Raw genomic sequence first — 18488 nt, forward strand, 5'->3', positions numbered from 1 at the left:
TTTTCCATTCTGAATGTTTTGTAGAATTCCCTTAGCCGTGGTTTGTGCCAGGTGCCCGGGGTTGTGACAACTGGTGGAACAGGCAGCAAAGGAATTTCTTATGCCGACAACTCAAATTGCTTTACACATTGGCCCTGACTGTAGCAGAAACAACACACAAACCAGTAGCCAGGCTTACGTTCGACTCCAAAGACCTTCTGATTTTTGGGTGGGGAGGGCAGATAAATTTAACAGAGACCTCAAACAGAAAATCTATTATGCCCTCAGATGTAAACATACGTGGGTGCATGTAACTGGAAATGAGAATTAGACCAGGGTTTACAAGGGAGAAAAGAAATGATAAAAAACCAGCTGATAATAGTGAAAAATGTGAAATTGAAGAAGTTACTTTCCTTCAGGGGTGGCTAACATTTGATGGTCTAGGTCACTAAACTACAACTCTAGACTACATTGGCCATGTTGGGTGGGGCTCATGGGAGGTTTAGCATCATCTGGAGGGATGCAAGGAAGTCACCCTGGAAACTGCAGGTAGATACGGATATTTTGTGTATGAACTCCAGGTGCATACAGTCACCAATTTTTCCTTGATGTGGACACAGAAGGACTGCTTTTGGCTGCTAGGGAGGACTCTGCTGGAGATGTGTCGCTATGAGTGGGGGGCAGTCAACAGGAGAGTTCCTGCTATTCCCTAATGCGCGCATTGAAGAGGAGAGGGGATTGGTTTGATTATCCTTGCAGCAAAGCATTTGTGCGCTCTTCCCTCCACGCATGAGGGGGGGATACATGAAGCACCTGTCTTAACGGTTTGTAAAAAGAAGTAACAGCTTTCCATTTTTCAGAGGTGTGAGAACCTGGCCTCTGCAAGTAATTTGAGTAAATGCCACCCGAGAAATAACATTGCTACGCAAAGTGGACGTGTTTCTAACCGCATTTCCTTCTCCCATTCTTCAGTCACGGCAGTTGCTCTGCACAAACCTTCATAACTCCGTAGCTTATAATTATAAAAAAGCTCAAGTATTTTCATTGTGCAACTCGGGTTCCAGCTTCCTTGCATCTATCGACGCTGCTGTGAATTACTGCTGGGAACGAGCAAAGATGCACTCGTGGCAATAAATGCTACGGTTCTAATGGCAATGATTTCTCTTTTCAGTGATGCTACAGCCCTTTGATTACGACCCTAATGAAAAAAGTAAACACAAGTTCATGGTTCAGTCGATGTTCGCACCCCCCGATACTTCAGACATGGAAGCAGTAGTGAGTATTGAGAAATGGCTTACAAGTTGCTGCGTTTTTCTTCTGTGTGAATAACATGGCAGAAAGCCTTTTTAACAAGAGCCCAACGAGTTGTTTAAAGTGCAGAGTGTAATAGCAAGGCAAGGCGGAGCACCATGTGTTATAGAAGGGGGTGGGGGCTTGGAATGGAAGTCAGGCAATCTTCAAGAAATGAAAATTGAAATGGGCAATCTGGATACCTTTGATTGAACTGGGCAGTCTTGCTGAGAGTGCAAATGCCTCAAGATTCATAGAGGTCTTTTGAGGAGAAATCTTATTTGCTCACTTCAGGAAAACAAGTTAGGCAACTGGACTGTGTAAGCATATTTGGGCTGCATCCTGCTAACATTATCTTGGTGCAAGGATTTCCCCAGATGAAATGGAACTTCATCCCCACATCCGCACCCTAAATCTGTTTTTTTTTGGGGGGGGGGGGTTGCTTTTTTCCGATTTTGCAAAAACAGATCCCAGGTTTTTTCTTCCTTAAAAGACGAAGAAACAAAACAAATTCCCTTCCCCTCCCACCTGGCTTCCAACATTTCTGGACATTTTACATCTCTAGCATGAACCAAACCAGCAAGAGGGATTTGTAAATAAGGTTGGCCCTGTGGCATGGTTGAACACTGCAAATACACTAATGTTACTCCCACATCTAGAATACCCTTACAGCATAATGTAGGAATGGTGTGGCTTCGTGTTCTCCACAGAGGAAGGCAGTGCTGGCTGAGCCACTTCGGAAAATTCGGGGTACCCTTATTCATATTAGGTTGTGGTGAATACCTACGGGTTTTGCGTCCGTTGCTAGAGTTGGATGGTATCGCTGTGAAAAGTACAGATTAATCTTGCCCAGCGGCAAGGTCTACAATTTATGTACGTTTATTTATTTCAATATTTACGGATGGCCTTTCAGGGATTAACTCTCCGAAAGTGGCTCACGACGTAAATGGAACCTCAAGTTGCGGACGTAATCTGTCCTGAAGGCACGCCCGCAACTCGAAGCGTTCGCATCCAGAAGCGCTGCGCATGGCGTGGTTTAGCGCTTCTGCGCATGCGTGAAGCCCAATTTAGCGCTTCTGCGCATGCGCGAGCGACGAATCCTGGGAGTAACTGTTCTGGTACTTCCAGGTTGCCGCATGACGCAACATGAAAAGATGTAACCTGAAGTGGACACAACATGAGGTATGACTGTATTAGCATAGGGTTATATCTAACAAAGTCATATCTTGCTTGTGCTACAGGACTTTCTCTCCCTCTTCCCCCTCATGTTGCCGCCCCCCCACCCCCCAGATCTGTGGGTTCCCCTAATTCTCCCAAGCAGGTTGCAGGCCATGGGGAGATCAGAGGGAAGGGAAGTTCTGTTACACCAGTGGAACCCCTTGTGATAACGGGGCAACTTCATTGCACACAACCAATAATGTTCACGCATAATGTAATTGCCAACAGCCAATCCACAATCTGTAAAGCACCGAAACATCTGCGAAATATTCTAATAGCAGCAGGAGAGCAGTATAAATATAAAAAACAAGCAGCAAAGCCTAAGATTGTAAAAAGAACACCAATTACATTAAAAAAGCTAAAATGTTTTTTGGAACAAGAACAAGATTATGTGGATCAGTTGTATAAATAGCATGTCCCTTTGACCCTAGCTTGTAGCATATTACATAGCATTAAAAGATATTTAACTCTTGAAAGTATGGTCCTGAACTTTGAATGAACATTGCTTATGAGAACTGGCTGACAGACCAAAATACCCTTTGAATTGACCAGAATTCCGTAAAAGTCATTTGAAATAATCTGGAAGGCAGTTGCCAGTGTCCTAATAACCCTCTCTCTCACACACACAATTTGAAAATGTCAGTATTACCTGTTCCTTAATTTGCAAACTTGCTATCTAGGGGGTGCCACCTCTGTGGGAGGCTGTGGTTAATCCCAGTGGCTTGCATTTGTGAACAATTTTGCCCTTTACCAGAAGCAGACAGCCCTGCTGTTTGCGATGTTCAGATTGCTTCTGGGGCACATTGCATGCAACCCACAGCCAAGCACAATAGGTGGAACCAGTTGGCTTAGCTAATAGCAGTCCCACTGCATTTTTGCTCAATGGCATGTGCTCCTCGTGGGAAACAAAACGTTGTGCAAGCAGAACTAGCCTGTGCAGTTCGCCCTGTGCCATCTGGGAGCACACTGTGTGAATGTTCCAACCAAATGCTCACTGTTTGCCAATAAGCCAAGCCAAAATCTGTAGGAGCAAGCCTCACCCCTTTCTCCCCAGGCAAATCCCTCTTACCCAAGTGGATCGCTCAACTGGTTAGAGCATGGTGCTGATAAGGGCAAGGTTGCAGCTTCAATCCCCGTATGGGACAGCTGCATATTCCTGCATTATAGTGGGTTGGACTAGATTAGGGGTCAGCAGTCTAAGGCCTATGGGCCAGAAGTGGCCCATGGAGGTCGTTTGACCGGCCCACGAGCTGCCCCTGAACTGAGTTGACCGTTCATGCGCTGCGCTAAAGCGGCACAGCGCGGGGACTCACTTCCGCAGCGCTGAAAATAACGTCTGTGCAGATGCAGACGGGGTCCCTTCCAACTCGGCAATTCCATGATTCTCCCTGCCCAAATCCACCAGCATTTTCTGAGCGAAGGAATTGCATGGAGCAGTGGGCATGCGCCAGCCAGCTCTAATTCAACACCACCCCACCATTCCTGCTTCAAAGCAGAGAAGGCCTGGGGGGGGGGGGTGCCACTTTGGCATTTCATAGTCAAGTCTCTTCAAGTGGCTGCACGACTTCCCAGCTGCCTTTGCCCATCTCTGCAGCGTCGCAGTCAGAGGGAAGTGCAGGCTGTTTATCACATTCAGCAGAAGATGACACCATGCTCGTCATGGCTGGGAGATTCATCAAAGCCTGTTATTGGCTCTTCGGAAACTTTCTCAGAAGTAAAAACAAAATAAAAAAATTCTTTCCAGTAGCAGCTTAGAGACCAACTAAGTTTGTTCTTGGTATGAGCTTTCGTGTGCATGCACACTTCTTCAGATAGAAGAAGAAGTGTCTTCAGATAGAAGAAGAAGTATCTGAAGAAGTGTGCATGCACACGAAAGCTCATAACAAGAACAAACTTAGTTGGTCTCTAAGGTGCTACTGGAAAGAATTTTTTATTTTGTTTTGACTATGGCAGACCAACACGGCTACCCACCTGTAACTTTCTCAGAAGTGTTTCTCAGAAGTGTTTCAGAATGCTAGATGGACATTCCCATGTTTTGTTTTGTTTTGTTTTGTTTTGTTTTGTTTTGTTTTTTTACGAATGATCCATGAAATAGGGGGGGGGGGTTCACTTTGCTTCTGGAAGGTATCTTGGACATTGGAGAGACATCGGGGAAACAAACTGCACAATACTGAAGAAGACTTCTTCGTTTAAAATTAACTTTTTCTTCTGTTCTGTGTGTTTTAGTGGAAAGAAGCAAAGCCAGAGGAACTCATGGATTCAAAACTTAGATGTGTGTTTGAGCTGCCGGCAGAAAACGATAAACCCGTGAGTGCAATTGTTACTTTCTGTACACGGCACAGCTGCAGCTTATAAGTAAAAGGTAGTGATTGAAATATCTAGACTCTTAAACCAGCTATATATTTCAAGGCCCAAACATAAGGCTGTGGTTTATTCAGAAACTATATTAAATGTTCAAAACAAATCTTCCCAACAAAGAGGCACTTTTATAGTCAATTTAAAATATTTTCGTAGATTATAATAAAATTGATTTAGACATGTAGGTGAAGCTTATTTTCTTCAGTATGCTTTTTCTTCACTCTCACAGAATCATGTCATGGGCGCATCATTACTAAAACTGCACCTGTGCTTCACATAGGATTGTGCATTGCAATTCTGCAGTCACAGCCATGCCTTTAGATATATGGTTGTTGTTTTTCTGGCGCTTAGTCCTCTAACAATGTAAAAGGTGGAATTACAGCATATTGCAATAGAGTTTCTGCTTTCCCCCTTTTAATCCGTAAAAGTTGTAATGGCAGGAGACTAGGCAGCAAATAGTAGCTTTAGCCATTGTTCTTAGTATTCCAGATTGTGATGCAGTTTCAGCGTCAGATAAGAAATAGAACATTCCACAAGTTGCCGAGGAAGGGTGTGTTTAGGTAACTGATGCCTCCTGCACTGTTTTTGCTGCGTTTGCAGCACCAAAGTGACCTCAAGCCTGGGCAGTGTGTATGGAGGTCCTAGGCTGCCGAGAGAAGAAGTCGCTGATGTGTTCCAAAGGAAAGCAGATCAATACGTTTAGCACCAGCTTGGCTGCAGGAGTTGCAGAGGCATACAAGATGCCATCCAACCGCCTTAGGGACTGCACTCTGGATCTGTGTAGGGTTTATTCCTTAGCCTTTTCTTCTCCTGAAGATGTGGCACAACGCAGTGGAGGTTTAGGATCCTAGCTTTCCTTCTAGATGGGCTACCTCACCAGCTTGACACAGGGTGCGTGCAGGACACAACCAACATTCTGAGAGGTGTTCCAGGACACTTCTGGCTTTGCTTTTTGAACACATAAATACCCTTGTGCCTGGCTGGTTGCTCAGATCTTTTGGCCCTGTTTGTAATCCCAGTTGTCACCCATTGCAAAATGGGTGCAATGAGGAACCCATGTTTAGAACTTGGGTCTTTGTGTACTGTGTGAAAAATAACGAAGTCTGGGAACTATTGAGTGAATAAGGAAGCAGTTGTAATGGGCAGTGATTACAAATATGCCTAGAAATGTAATACCCATTTTACTAGAGCACTAACATTAAGACGTCAAGTAGAATAGGTATCTGTAGGAGGCTCTTGGCATCTCTGTCTCACACACAAACACAACTCTCCATGTACCAGTATAGAGCCAGTGTGGTGTAGTGCTTAAGAGCGGTAGACCCGTAATCCGGGGAACCGGGTTCACGTCCCCGCTCCTCCACATGCAGCTGCTGGGTGACCTTGGGCTAGTCACACTTCTCTGAAGTCTCTCAGCCCCACTCACCTCACAGAGTGTTTGTTGTGGGGGAGGAAGGGAAAGGAGAATGTTAGCCGCTTTGAGACTCCTTTGGGTAGTGATAAAGCGGGATATCAATTCCAAACTCTTCTTCTTCTACTAACCCAGAGATGAGGGAACAGTAGTTGGGGCAATGGGGTTTTTAAAATAGTCATAGATAGAGTATGCAAAGCGTTCCAGCTCCCAGGGGCTCATGGGAGTTGTAGTCCAAAGCATCTGGAATGTACCAGGTTGGGGAAGGATGACTGAGATTGTTGGCTGTCCCAAGTGCTTTGTAAAGAGTGGAATGATAGGATTTGAAGTGCCCTAAATGAAAACAAACTTTCTGTTGTTGTTTTTTGTCTCAACAGCATGATGTAGAAATAAATAAAATTATATCCACAGCTGCAACAAAGACAGAAACTTCTGTAATGTCTAAATCATTAAGTTCTTCTTTGGATGACAGTGAAGTTAAGAAAGTAATGGAAGAATGTAAGAGGCTTCAGTTAGAAGTTCAGAGGTTACGAGAGGAGAATAAACAATTTAAGGTAAGGCCAACCTATTGACACTTAGGACAAAGTTAAAGTATTGGCATGTATTGCAAACTGCCTGTCAAAGTTGTGTTTTTGTTGGGTGTTTAACAACAGCTGGGGATTTGTTTCATGCTGGTTCACAAATCACTCCTAAGTAATAGAGGTGCATTCAGCTAAATTGTTGTGCTGGTGGAGGCCAGTACAAGGATTCCTGCTTGTGCAACAGAAATTCTGCCCTCTCCTTCCCCGCCAGGGCTGGGGGAACTCCCAAGAAGAGGTTTAAGGGGTGCAGGGGGGGGAGGATAGGGGCAGAAGCTTCCATCTCGCAAGGAAAATCCTTGCACTGGTGGTGCAGCCTACATAAAATACAACCCATAGTTTGTTCTAAGTCATTAATTATGTTGGGTGCTGCTGTGCTGTGTCTCCCAGCACAAACAAGACACAGTATACGGTTTGTGCCATCAGATACTGTGGCTTGTTTGTTTCCAACAAACCACAAGCAGTAGGCCAGAAATAAGCTGAAGTTCGTTGTTTACTGATCATGGTTTGTTTGAAATAAACCACAATCCGGGTTCACACGATAAACCATACCACGCTTGTTCTGGGGAGCCATATTGGGAGAAGGTGAGCAGCAGGAACATTCACAATTAAGCCATAGTTTAAAACAAACAGTTTTTTGTTGTTTTAACCTGGCCTTACCCTGATCTATAGTTGTGTATTAGACAGTTAGCCACTCTAGGTGCCTTTTGGCCAGATAACAGGGCATAAATTATTTGAGTGAATCTATGAATTTGGTTAATGCATATAATCTACCGCAGTAGTGAATGATGTCAAAATGAATAACTAGCAAGCTTAACTAGAAGGCGTGGGGGTTTTTAACCACTGTTAGTAACAGATTGTAGGATCATGTGCTGTCTTTTCCCATCACTTCCATTCTGGTCCAAATTTTTCCTGGCTGCCTATGGTTTCTTATAGCATTGGCACTTGCATTAACAGAGGCTAGAGCCGACTGCAGTTCCTGATCAATCCAGCTTGGGGGGGAAAGCTGTTTTCGGATCCCAGGTTTAGCAGGAACCCTGGTTACATTTTAGGTCTGTTGTGGGCCTGACAGAGGGGAGTTTTCTACTTGGAAAAGGGAGCACATAATCTCATCCCAGATTGTTTACATCTCAGCACAGAATTGAGGCTGAGCTTCTAATGCACACTTCTGCTCAGTGCATTTATTTATTTTTTAATCTCCATAAATTATCCTTGCTGCAGGAAGAAGATGGACTGCGGATGAGGAAGGCGCCCCAGACAAACCACCCGGGCTTTGCTTCAGCACCTGTTGTGAAGGAAGAGGGGCTCAGCACTAGACTACTTGCCCTGGTGGTATTGTTCTTCATCATTGGCGTCATTATAGGGAAAATCGCCTTGTAGAGGCAGCATGCTGAGGATTGTAAATTGGATTGATGGATCTGCCATATCATTGGTATTAAATTTATTCATAACAAAATGTTTAAAAAAAATGTATGACATCTCACAGGTCTTGCCTTTTAAATTTTTACCCCTGCACAAATATAACATTAACATAACATAATCTTCTAGAAATCAAAAAACGTACAAGGAGTTGAGCAGGAGAAGAGAGGCGAGTTACATCTTGATTGCGAGCAGTGAGGACAAAATCATGTATTTTAACACTATAAAGGTGCATTTTGTGTGTGTGTGTGCGTGTGTGTGGGTTTTTCTGTTTGTTTTTTTAAAGTTAAACTTCAAAGAGTTCTTGGACCTTCATACCAATTACTGGACTTCTCTTCTTTGGAGGGGGGAAAGAAAAATCCCTCTGTTGAAAAAGAGTAGATCCTTCTGGTTATTTAGAGGGTGGCTTTCAGGCAGGTGAGGTTGATGGCGTTTTTGTAAAATATGCTAACCCACCATTCCTCCTCCTCTTAAATTTTAACAGTTCTGTCAAGTGGGTGTGACTTGGGTCTCAGCAGTGTAACTCCCCAAGCAGCTGTTTATTCACCCTGAACTCTCTTTAAGTGTGACCCTGCCTCTCTAGGTCCTATTCGCAGGAGCTGTGAACCACTAACTGGGCAGCTTGGAAGATGAGGAGGAGAGGGGAGAGAGGACTTGGAGCAGGTTCATGATCCAGAAGGGTGCCAGCAGCACCAGGTTTCTGAAATTGGCCCTGGCCAGTCTTACGTATAGAAAAGGGGCGACCAAAAGATTTTGTAGCAGGAGGAGTGGAAGGCGAGAGGGTCACCCACATGCTTTTTTGCTCATGTCAGTCTAGCAGTGAGGAAACCAAATTGCCAGTAGTGGTTTGGAAACACAAGGAGCCTACTTTCCAGCTGTGGTCAACTCAGCATGTTGCACCAGATGTGCTCCGAATTTGAACTGCGGGTGTGATTTTCTTAGCCAGGCTTTGTATGAAAGAGGAGCGTTGCAATGGGCCATCGCATTTTGTATCTGAACCCTCCCGTCTTGCTAAAATAGTTTCTTCCTGTCCATCTGTGTTTCCAGTCCAGATGGCATCATGTTGAATGGGGACCATGCACCTCTTGCCTCATCCACCGTGTCCTTTTGGCATCCCCCGTTTGTCGCATCCATCAGCAAACCTTTCCTCCTCTGCTTGCACCCTCGGCAGACTCTCACAAGCTTAGCCACGTAATGCATTGCACATTATTTCATCCTTTTGCCATTTACCTTCTCGTGAAGATTTAGAGATCAGGTTTCTGTCCTGAACTAGACGAAAGGCTGTCAGGGATTTGGTCTTCTGGACCTGAGAAGGAATGGGACTTGCTGTTCTGTGTCCATCAGTAGCACAGCTTAGTTCAGTCTCTGGGGCATTCTCCATTTCTCAACAGCTCAGTTCGAGAGAGAATTAACATGTTCCTCCTTTGCCCATCAGCTGTTTAGTGCTGACTTTCTTGAATGGTGCTGCACCCAAGGAAGAAGAGTCTCTTGGACTATAACAGGCTGAAAAGGGGACATGTGCATGGAAGAACTTCTGGGCAAAGGTCATGAATCTTAAGCAACCTGGTTGTCTCGTTTGTGGAACGGTAGGTCTAGACCAGCCTTCCTTTCGACCACTCTCCAGATGTTGCTAGATTCCAGCTCTCCTCATCCCCGACCAATGGGCCATGCTGGTTGAGGCTGATGGGGAGTTGGGAGAACAGCAACACCCGCAGGGCACCAGGTTGGGTAAGAGTGGTTTAGCACCACCGGTATTAACATACCAGTCAATGGAAAGCTGAAAGGAGCTGAATGCAGCCCCATTGAACGATGTGAAAAATGCCACCGGACAGTCAACCTGTGTGGCAGGTTGCATGGGGCGAGGAGGGTCAATGCCTCATTCTAAAAGGGGACCAAGCTACTGTTTGCTGTTGGTTCATGTAGCTAAGTTAAAAGTCCTTTATATCCAAATGTTTAATGCATATTTAACTTATTTAATACACAGTCAACTCTCAACTTACGCGGGGGTTACGTTCCAGAGATAGCTCACAAAGCCAAAATCTCATACGCTCAAAACACACAGTCCCTGCACCTCCAAATGCTCTCCCAGGTGGGATTGCTCTTTTTAATTCTTTAGTTTTTTAAGTTTAAATCCACGTTAAGTTGCAAGTTGACTGTATTTCATCTCATGTTTCCTTTACCGTCACAGAAGTTTGACTACTGTTATAAATGGTTAAAAAAAAATAGAGAAGAAGAAGAAAAGGCACCTGTTCAAAGTTGGTGAATAGAACTAAACTTTCCTTTTGTTGCTGTAGTAAGCGATGGACTCTTCCTCCTCCTGATGCTTTCTTTGGGCACGAAATAATTCTCACTTTCGACCATCTAAACATTGGGGGAAACAGCGGTCAGGAAAACTGTTTTTGTATATAAAAATAAGTCTATGTAGGGGGAAAAAATTAGTAGGAATTAGTTCTATGCTGTTAAAAACAAAAAGACCAATCCTGTTTGACTATGTAGCATCTTTAAAAAAAAAAATCAAATAAATCTACCCCCAAACGAATGGAGTTCTGTCCTTGTTTTGATTGCTTTGTGCTTCAACGCCGTGAAAGTGAATTGTCCGCAACAAGACTTTAAGTTGCCTAGTTTTGATGACCACTTTTTCCTAACTTTAATTTTATTTCCAAACACATAACAAGTAGCAACTTAAGTAAGAATGTGCACAAATAGAAAAAAAGTCTTCTCTACGGAAGATAGGGATGAACAACAGCATTGAGTTGCTTACAAGTGATCACTTTAAAATAAAAGAATGCTTCTGCTGTTTGAATCAGAGATTTAGCTCGTGCCTGTCTGCAGCTTTTACAGCCTTCATCTTCCGGGAGTTGACCATGCTGTCCATCATACCTATGGTGCTTTTAACCATTGCAGTACTGCTGCAGGAAGTGCTGTTTTCTGTGGGTTTGTGCCACCGCACAAGTAAAGGCCCACAGCCATATAGAACTAGGCCATGAGATTAATCCACAGAAATGAAGGGTGCTTTAGTTGAGATTCCTGCATTGCAGGAGAGTTGGACTAGAATCTGAACTGAGGGTTTGGTCATATGGAAACTAGCTGCACAAATATTAGATAGGGAGCACCTGGCTTGTCAGTAGTACATGTGAAAAGGATCTGGGGGTCTGACTCAGCATCAGGAAGAGCTTTCTGACTAAGCTATTTGACAGTGGGGCAGGAGGTTGTGGACTCTCTATCCTTGGACATTTTAAAGCAAGTTGGATGGCCATCTGCCATGAGTCCTTTAACGGAGATTCCTGCATTGCAGAGGGTTGCACTAGATGACCCTTGGAAGTCCCTTCCAACTCTACAGTTCTGTGAGTCGCAGCATTTTCTGTTCAATGAGTATTCTGTGGATTTTATTTTTCAACGTAGAGTTAACCAATTCCAAGCACCGCTTGACGCTTCAATCAAAACTGTTATGCATTTATGACCTACTACTGTTTCTGAAAGGAAAATGGAAGAAACTGCAAAGGATGTGTGCATTTATTTTGGATGGAATAAATAGCAAGAGCTAATTACACACATCTGGTGTCTGTTTCACAAACTGAACACACACATATTCAGATCTGTAGTACCAAATCTGTTTTCAGGGTTTGGTTGTGGGGTTGCTGTTGCTGTTTTTTAATCCATTTGGACATTGAACTGAGACCCTCGGCATTGATTGGCCGGTCTAAACATTTTGTCTAAATTTTAGATAACTTGGGATTTGGTCATGTGGAAATGGATTACACTGCTGAAGCCTAGGCGTCAGCCCTGTAAGAAGGAAAACAGACTCTTCCTAGCACAAATAGCAGGTTCTGATGTCTTTCTCCTTGGCCTTGGCAGGCTTTTGATGCACATGTAGACTTAACTGGTTGTGCTGGCCAGAGTTGCTGGGCTTTATAGCCCCAAACAACTAGCAGGCAAAAAGTTAGCAAAGCGGGTAGCAACTAGGATTTTTAACTGTGTTTTCTATCGTTAAGACTCATCCCAAGGTCACTAAAGATGTGTGGTGGGATATGCATTCAATAAACACAACAAAACAAACCACATTTAATATCTACTGAGTTACGTGGCTTGAGGAACCTCTTAACCACTATTTGGTGTTGTCAACCACCGAGAGCAGCAAGTGAACATTTGCTGAAGAAATGCAACTCTGAAGTCTTTGATTGTGTAAATCAGTCAGTGAGGACGCTGTTGAGGGCTGCATTCTACATGGCGGGTAGTCTGCTTTGTTGCTGCTTCCCCTGCCCCCTCAGTGCACTGCCGGAAAAAAGGAAAACATGGCTTTTTGCTCAAAGATCTGATCACTTGCAAGAGGGCCTGTCATCGCCCTGAACGATCACTTGCAAGAGGGCCCTGTCATCGCCCTGAATGGAATTGGGCTGCAGGTTCTCTCCCCCCCCCCACTATAAAGTTACATTTCTGTGAATATACATGGTCCAATCCAATCAAGTGTTTCATCTTCCACAAACTGCAATGTTTCTGGTAGAGACCCCCTGCACTCCTGCTCCCTTGAACTCAATAGATGGCCAGAATTAAAAACCTGGACTTTTCATAGGTAAAATACGTGTTCCCACCACTGAGTAATGACTTCTCCCCTTATTTCTGGTTCCATTTACTTGAAATAGATTTTCACATTTACCAGGACACACAGAAACATGGATCCCAAGCACCAGACACTAGCTGTGTTAAGACACCACACTAACCCAATAGTTGAAAACATGCATCCTTTCCATATTATGTTGGACTCCATTGGTCATGCTGGCTGTGCTGATGGGAAGTGACCAGATCCTCCAGGAAACCACCAGCCCGCGTCCCAGTCTTACCCACCTGCCAATCAGCTGGTGTTAGTCCAGTCAGCCGGTGCTGTCAGCTGACGAGTTGGGTGGGGTCAAATTCTGTGCTGATTGCATACACCTATTCCCCTACTGGGAACAGGTGGTTCCTGGGCAGCCAAAACAATAGAATTCAACTGTCCAATCCTGGGTTCTGCTTCAAAATGCAGTGTAGGGTTGTCTGAAAGTCCTCCTGCATTGCTCCTTGACACTCTGGTTTTGATAGGTGAAATAGCAGTGTAGGGCTCTTTGCAAAAGGGCTTTTAAATAGCTCTGAGCGGCATTTTGAATTCCTAGCAATCGGGGCTTAGAAATGGAAGTATCATAGAATCATAGTGACATCAGGTGACTGACAGATCAAATTTGGCCTGTCACAAGTGGGGAAATAAGGATGTGGCCCTCTAGTCAAAAAAAGGAACCCACATTCTAACAGAGATCTTGAATTGCAGAGAAATGGGCCAGCAAAAGGGAAAAGTGGAAGTACTTTATGTAATTATGTCGGTGCCTATAAAACAATGTAGCCATTTTTAGAAGTTGGGCAGCTGTTTTATATACATGACTTAAAAAAAAAGTTCCCTGTGTAGGAAAAAAAGTTAACATGCTGTAATACATTTTGTGCTTTAAAAATTTGTACATTAAGATAAGCATTACATCTGAATCAGTTAATGCACAATTCCCCACTGTTGCTTGTATAAAAACCCATCATTAATCTACATATTAGCCAAAAATGTTGTAAATATACCATGTATATTGTAGTTGCATAGCTGGAGGGTTTTCTCTCTCTCTTTGGCGGGGGGGGGGGGCAGGGTAGTTCAGTGATTTGGAGAAGACACACAGTTCCAAGGAGATCCGATTATTCCAGGAATCTATAGCTAAAAAGGAGTCAGTGGTTTTTAAACTACACAATGCCATGCACATTAGCCTGAGTTACTGAAGATTGTCATGGTCGTCCATTCTCCCTTAAGGTTTTGGGTTTTTTTTTAATGCATAGCTCATTGCCAGAAAATAAAAATTACTTCATAGAATGCAATGGCTGGAACTCTACAGCTCCAAGGAATAGCTGCCAAGCAAGTTTTGATCAGACGAGAAATCACGAGTTTTCGCCTGTTGCCAGCAGCTGTGTATTTCAGAGTTAACTCAATTGGATGTTGCTTTGTTGACTGATTAAGAGAGATGAAGGATGCCAGAAAACTCATACTGGGTTATTTTTCACAGTGGAGTGGAACAGCCGAGGCTGTAAACAAATGCCCTTTGGAGCATTTTCTGTTTACCAATAGCTGTTATCTTTCTTTGCAGGTGTAGTAGGATAATCAAGTACGTGAGGCAGGGTGGGAAAAGTCAGTCTTCACAAAAGGAAGGCCGCAGCTCAGTGGCAGAGCACGCACTTTGAATGCAGAAGGTTCCAGGCACAATCCCTAGCATTTCCATGTAGGGCTGGGAACGCCCCATCTAGAACTTGCAACACCTGCCAGGTAGTGTAGATGAATTTCACCTTGTACCTGGTCTGGCTTTTAAACTGCGGCTGTCTCTATCATTTTTATTCCTAAGGACTAGATCCATGCTCTTTTTTCAGAATAACCAAGGGCCTCAGGACTGGTCATAGAAACAAATCCACGACCACCTACAAAGCAGACATTGTGGGGCCGGTTCGCACATAATGCAAAACCATTGTTTTAACACTGCACGAGCAGGAAGAAGCCCAGGCAAAGCATCAGGCTTTGCAGGGCTCTCCTCTCTCCTCTCACATGGCCAGCAAAAATGCTTTGCTAGTGTTCAGTTCCGCCTTCCAATAAGGCTGGCTTGTCATGCCATACAAGAGAGAAAATGTGGTTCAAAAGAAACTGGTCCGTTAAGCAAGCCAGCTTCGTAATTTCTTCTTTTGACCTAAAAATCCCTAAGGAACTTGAGACTTGGCTACCTGAAAAAGACTCCTTATCCCATTTAAACCTTTCTATTCACTAAGATCTTTGGAGGAGATCCTCCTGCCTGTGCCATGACCTATATTAATCCATCTTGCAGGGCATTTCCATGGTGGCTTCTACATTGTGGAAGTCTCTGCTTCTAGATAAGGCACGTACTGCTAGTAATGACTGTTTAAAACTGTTAAAACACTCTTTATTCACCCATGCATTTTCAGGCTATTGATACGCAGTTGTAGCTATTTCCCTGCCTAATGTATTTGATGTTGGGAAAGATGGAGGGCACAAGGAGAAGGGGACGACAGAGGATGAGATGGTTGGACAGTGTTCTCGAAGCTACTAACATGAGTTTGGCCAAACTGCAGGAGGCAGTGAAGGATAGGCGTGCCTGGCGTGCTCTGGTCCATGGGGTCACGAAGAGTCGGACACGACTGAACGACTGAACAACAACAATGTATTTGGATAATTGATAATTGTATACCGCATTGGAATTTACTTTTGATTTAAAGGCGGTCTAAAAATATTTGAAACGAAAAGTTGGCCCGTCTTAAAAATGACCAGATTAAAAAACAAACCAAACCAAAACTATGATCCCTGGTTTGCTTGAGAGAAGAAGGAAATATTAGCGCAAAGTAAAACTTATCTCCAACAAGGTCCTCTTTCTGCCTGCTTGTGCACGTAACACTGTGCTATGGTATAACTTTATGTGCAAACCCAGCCTCCGGGGTTGTTCTGTGCTGACCAAATCTACACCCTCACCGCCCCTGTTTAAGATAAGCAGTTGAATATGCAAATACATTTCCTCGCACATGGTACATTATATGGATAGCAGGGTCCCTAATTCCAACTTCTGTACTAAACAGTTGGTTTACATTGTGAACAAAATAGTAAACGGTATGCCTCTGGCACTAATCCAGAGCAACCAAACTGAAATTTTCCCATGAAAGCAGAATTGCTTCTCGATACATGAGAATTTTTTGTTTTGTTTCGTTTGGGTGGGTGGGTGGGGAGAAGGGGGTGCAGGTCTATCCTACACTCATTGAAACAGGCTGTTCTGGTGCGTTGGGTACAATTTAAGCCACCTGATCAGAAGCCGAAGGGGGCCCTCTACATCAGAGACCAAGCAGCTCAATTCAGATGCCCGTGTCCGTACTTAGGCATGTATGAGAGGGGAAAGCACATCCAACAGGCTTCACCTATCATTAAGAAAAAATAAGAGTGCGTATTGGCAAGGTAGAAAATGAAACAGGTTCCCCAGTGTGCTCATTTTGTTGTGCATACACGTAAGTCTGAATGCTAAGGCTGTCTGGATTCCATGCAGCAGCTCAGTGGCCAAAACATCTGGGCTTCTAGTCCCACCGGACCAGAAGCAGAGCTAGAGATGCTAGCAGGGATGCCCAAGACAGTGTCTTCAGTGCCCCACTGCTACTGTCCTCGCCTATTCTTCCCAGGAAACTTGGCTTGACGTGCCTCGCTAGGGCTCCTGAGGGGCCCCCGCACTGGACGAGAGGGGCCTGGTAGGACGTTGGCCGCTTGCTGGGTGTGTTGGGGCTTGACCCATCGGTCGGCCTCTCCCCGATGAAGAGCAAGCTGTGGTCCTTGGCATCCTGCTCAACTCGGAAGAGTTCATACTCGGTGTGGGGCAGTCGTATCCCCAGTGCAGCGCATCCATTCGTGTGAGTCACGTCCAGCTCTTGCCCGACACTCCAGGCACCGGCTTCTCCGCAGCTCCCGAAGCTGGAGGAGTTCAGCATCGCCACAGTTACGGGATCCATCGGCGTCACCCGGGCACTGGTCACCTTGAAGACGAGCTCGGTACCTCCTCGCACAATGAGGGACGCCGCTCCCTGGGTATAGTGGCCAAGAGCGTAGACGGTGAACGTCGGCTGCTTGCAAAGAGGGTCGGAGTAGTGGTGGTAGTAGCCTTCCCAGCTGCGGTTGTTGGCGTGGAAGATGAAGTACCTCGTGAGGAAAAGTACGGCCGGGCGGACCTCACAGCGAGTGCTGACCCAGCGGCCGCTGAGCATCATGGGAAGGTCCGGCTTGAGGGGTAATACTGGCGGGTGGTGTTCGTCAGCTCGGTATATAATCCCGCAGGCAGGGCACGGCTGGATGTGATGCTGCGGGAAGGGAAGGAAAAGACAAGTTCTCAGCAAGGCTTTTCATTGCTTGTTTAAAAACAGGCATGTTCTTCACCAAGGGAAGCTCCATTCCGCAAAGGGGAAGGAAGAGATTCTGCAGAAAACGTTAACTTCTGTTAGGGCATGATGGACTAGAATGCGAGGGAGGGAGCAAGGCAAAACTGACCTTTTCCCTGGTTGTACCAGCCTCTTCGCTCTACTATTAGTAAAACAAGTTTGCTGTTTTATTCTTCTCCGACCAAAAAATATTAAACATACAGGTTTAGATTTTAAGGATACAAAAGACCAGGGATGTGGGAAGGTGCTTAAAAAGACTGCAGGGGGAGGCAGAGACCCACAACAGCAAATGTACATTTAGATCTCTCAACAAATTAAGATGGTGATTTGGGTCTCACCAGCTCTATCCTTTGCAGGAGGCTTGGGACACAGTATGGAAGACCCAATGCTCCTGCAACCATGGTATTAGAATGTGCATTTTCATAGAATCACATAATTGTAGAGTTGGAAGGGACCCTGAGGACCCTGTAGTCCAATCTACTGCAATGCAGGAATATGCAGCTGTCCCATAAGACAATTGGACCTGCAACCTTGGCATTATCAGAGCCGCGCTCTAACCCAGTGTTTTTCAACCTTTTCTGAGCAAAGGTACACTTGTTTCATGAAAAAAATCACGAGGCACACCACCATTAGAAAATGTTAAAAAAAATTAACTCTGTGCCTATATTGACTATATATAAAGTAATTCTCTTGAATTTTTCAATTTTTCCCACGGCACACCAGGCAACATCTGGTTGAAAAACACTGCTCTAACCAATTGAGCTATCCAGCCTTGCTTTGGCTACAGAAAAGAAACTGGCTCATAATGACTTATTTAAATTATCTGACAAAATACAAGATGCAGTTACTTTTACTGGTCTAGGCTAAACTGGAATCCTGCAATTTTTAGTATTTGAACGCCAGATAGGTGCCATCAAGGGGAAGGGTGGGGTGGCAAATGCAGATTTTTGGTATCAAAACGTCAGAAGCCTGTGTCAGAATTCTACAGGGCAGGAAAAAGGTTTAACTTTTCAGAGTGGTATCTGGTAGTTTATTTAACGACATAAAAGCAATTTCCTCTCTACCCCACTATGAGGAGCTAGCCTCGTTTAATGTGGAAGTAATGTACATACTTTCATCTGACGTACACTGGGGGAATATAACCCGAAAATGTTTCTAAGTCAGCATTAAAAACGTGTTCCTGTACTAATTATAGAAATGGGCAACATAACAATTTACAGTGAACCGTATCTGCTTTCATAAGCCTGGATTGCTACATACGGTTGATTTCTGAA

General features: G+C 44.5%; 2 protein-coding genes across 2 annotated transcripts in view; one reads left to right on the top strand and one right to left on the bottom strand.

Moving 5' to 3' along the window:
• VAPB (VAMP associated protein B and C) overlaps positions 1-10789 on the top strand; it is a 45468-nt gene extending 34679 nt beyond the window's left edge. The window contains exons 3-6 of the mRNA XM_033153622.1: positions 1151-1254; positions 4714-4794; positions 6631-6807; positions 8053-10789. Of these exons, the coding sequence (XP_033009513.1) occupies positions 1151-1254; positions 4714-4794; positions 6631-6807; positions 8053-8211 (521 nt within the window). The 3' untranslated portion in view covers positions 8212-10789. The remainder of the gene's footprint in view (positions 1-1150; positions 1255-4713; positions 4795-6630; positions 6808-8052) is intronic.
• A 5229-nt stretch (positions 10790-16018) lies between these two features.
• The window catches only part of APCDD1L (APC down-regulated 1 like), a 40882-nt gene continuing 38412 nt past the window's right edge, over positions 16019-18488 (bottom strand). Inside the window, exon 4 of the mRNA XM_033153624.1 lies at positions 16019-17136. Coding sequence (XP_033009515.1) covers positions 16366-17136 — 771 coding nt within the window. The 3' untranslated portion in view covers positions 16019-16365. The remainder of the gene's footprint in view (positions 17137-18488) is intronic.

This window comes from Lacerta agilis, chromosome 6 (assembly GCF_009819535.1).
Source record: "Lacerta agilis isolate rLacAgi1 chromosome 6, rLacAgi1.pri, whole genome shotgun sequence".
NCBI lineage: Eukaryota > Metazoa > Chordata > Lepidosauria > Squamata > Lacertidae > Lacerta > Lacerta agilis.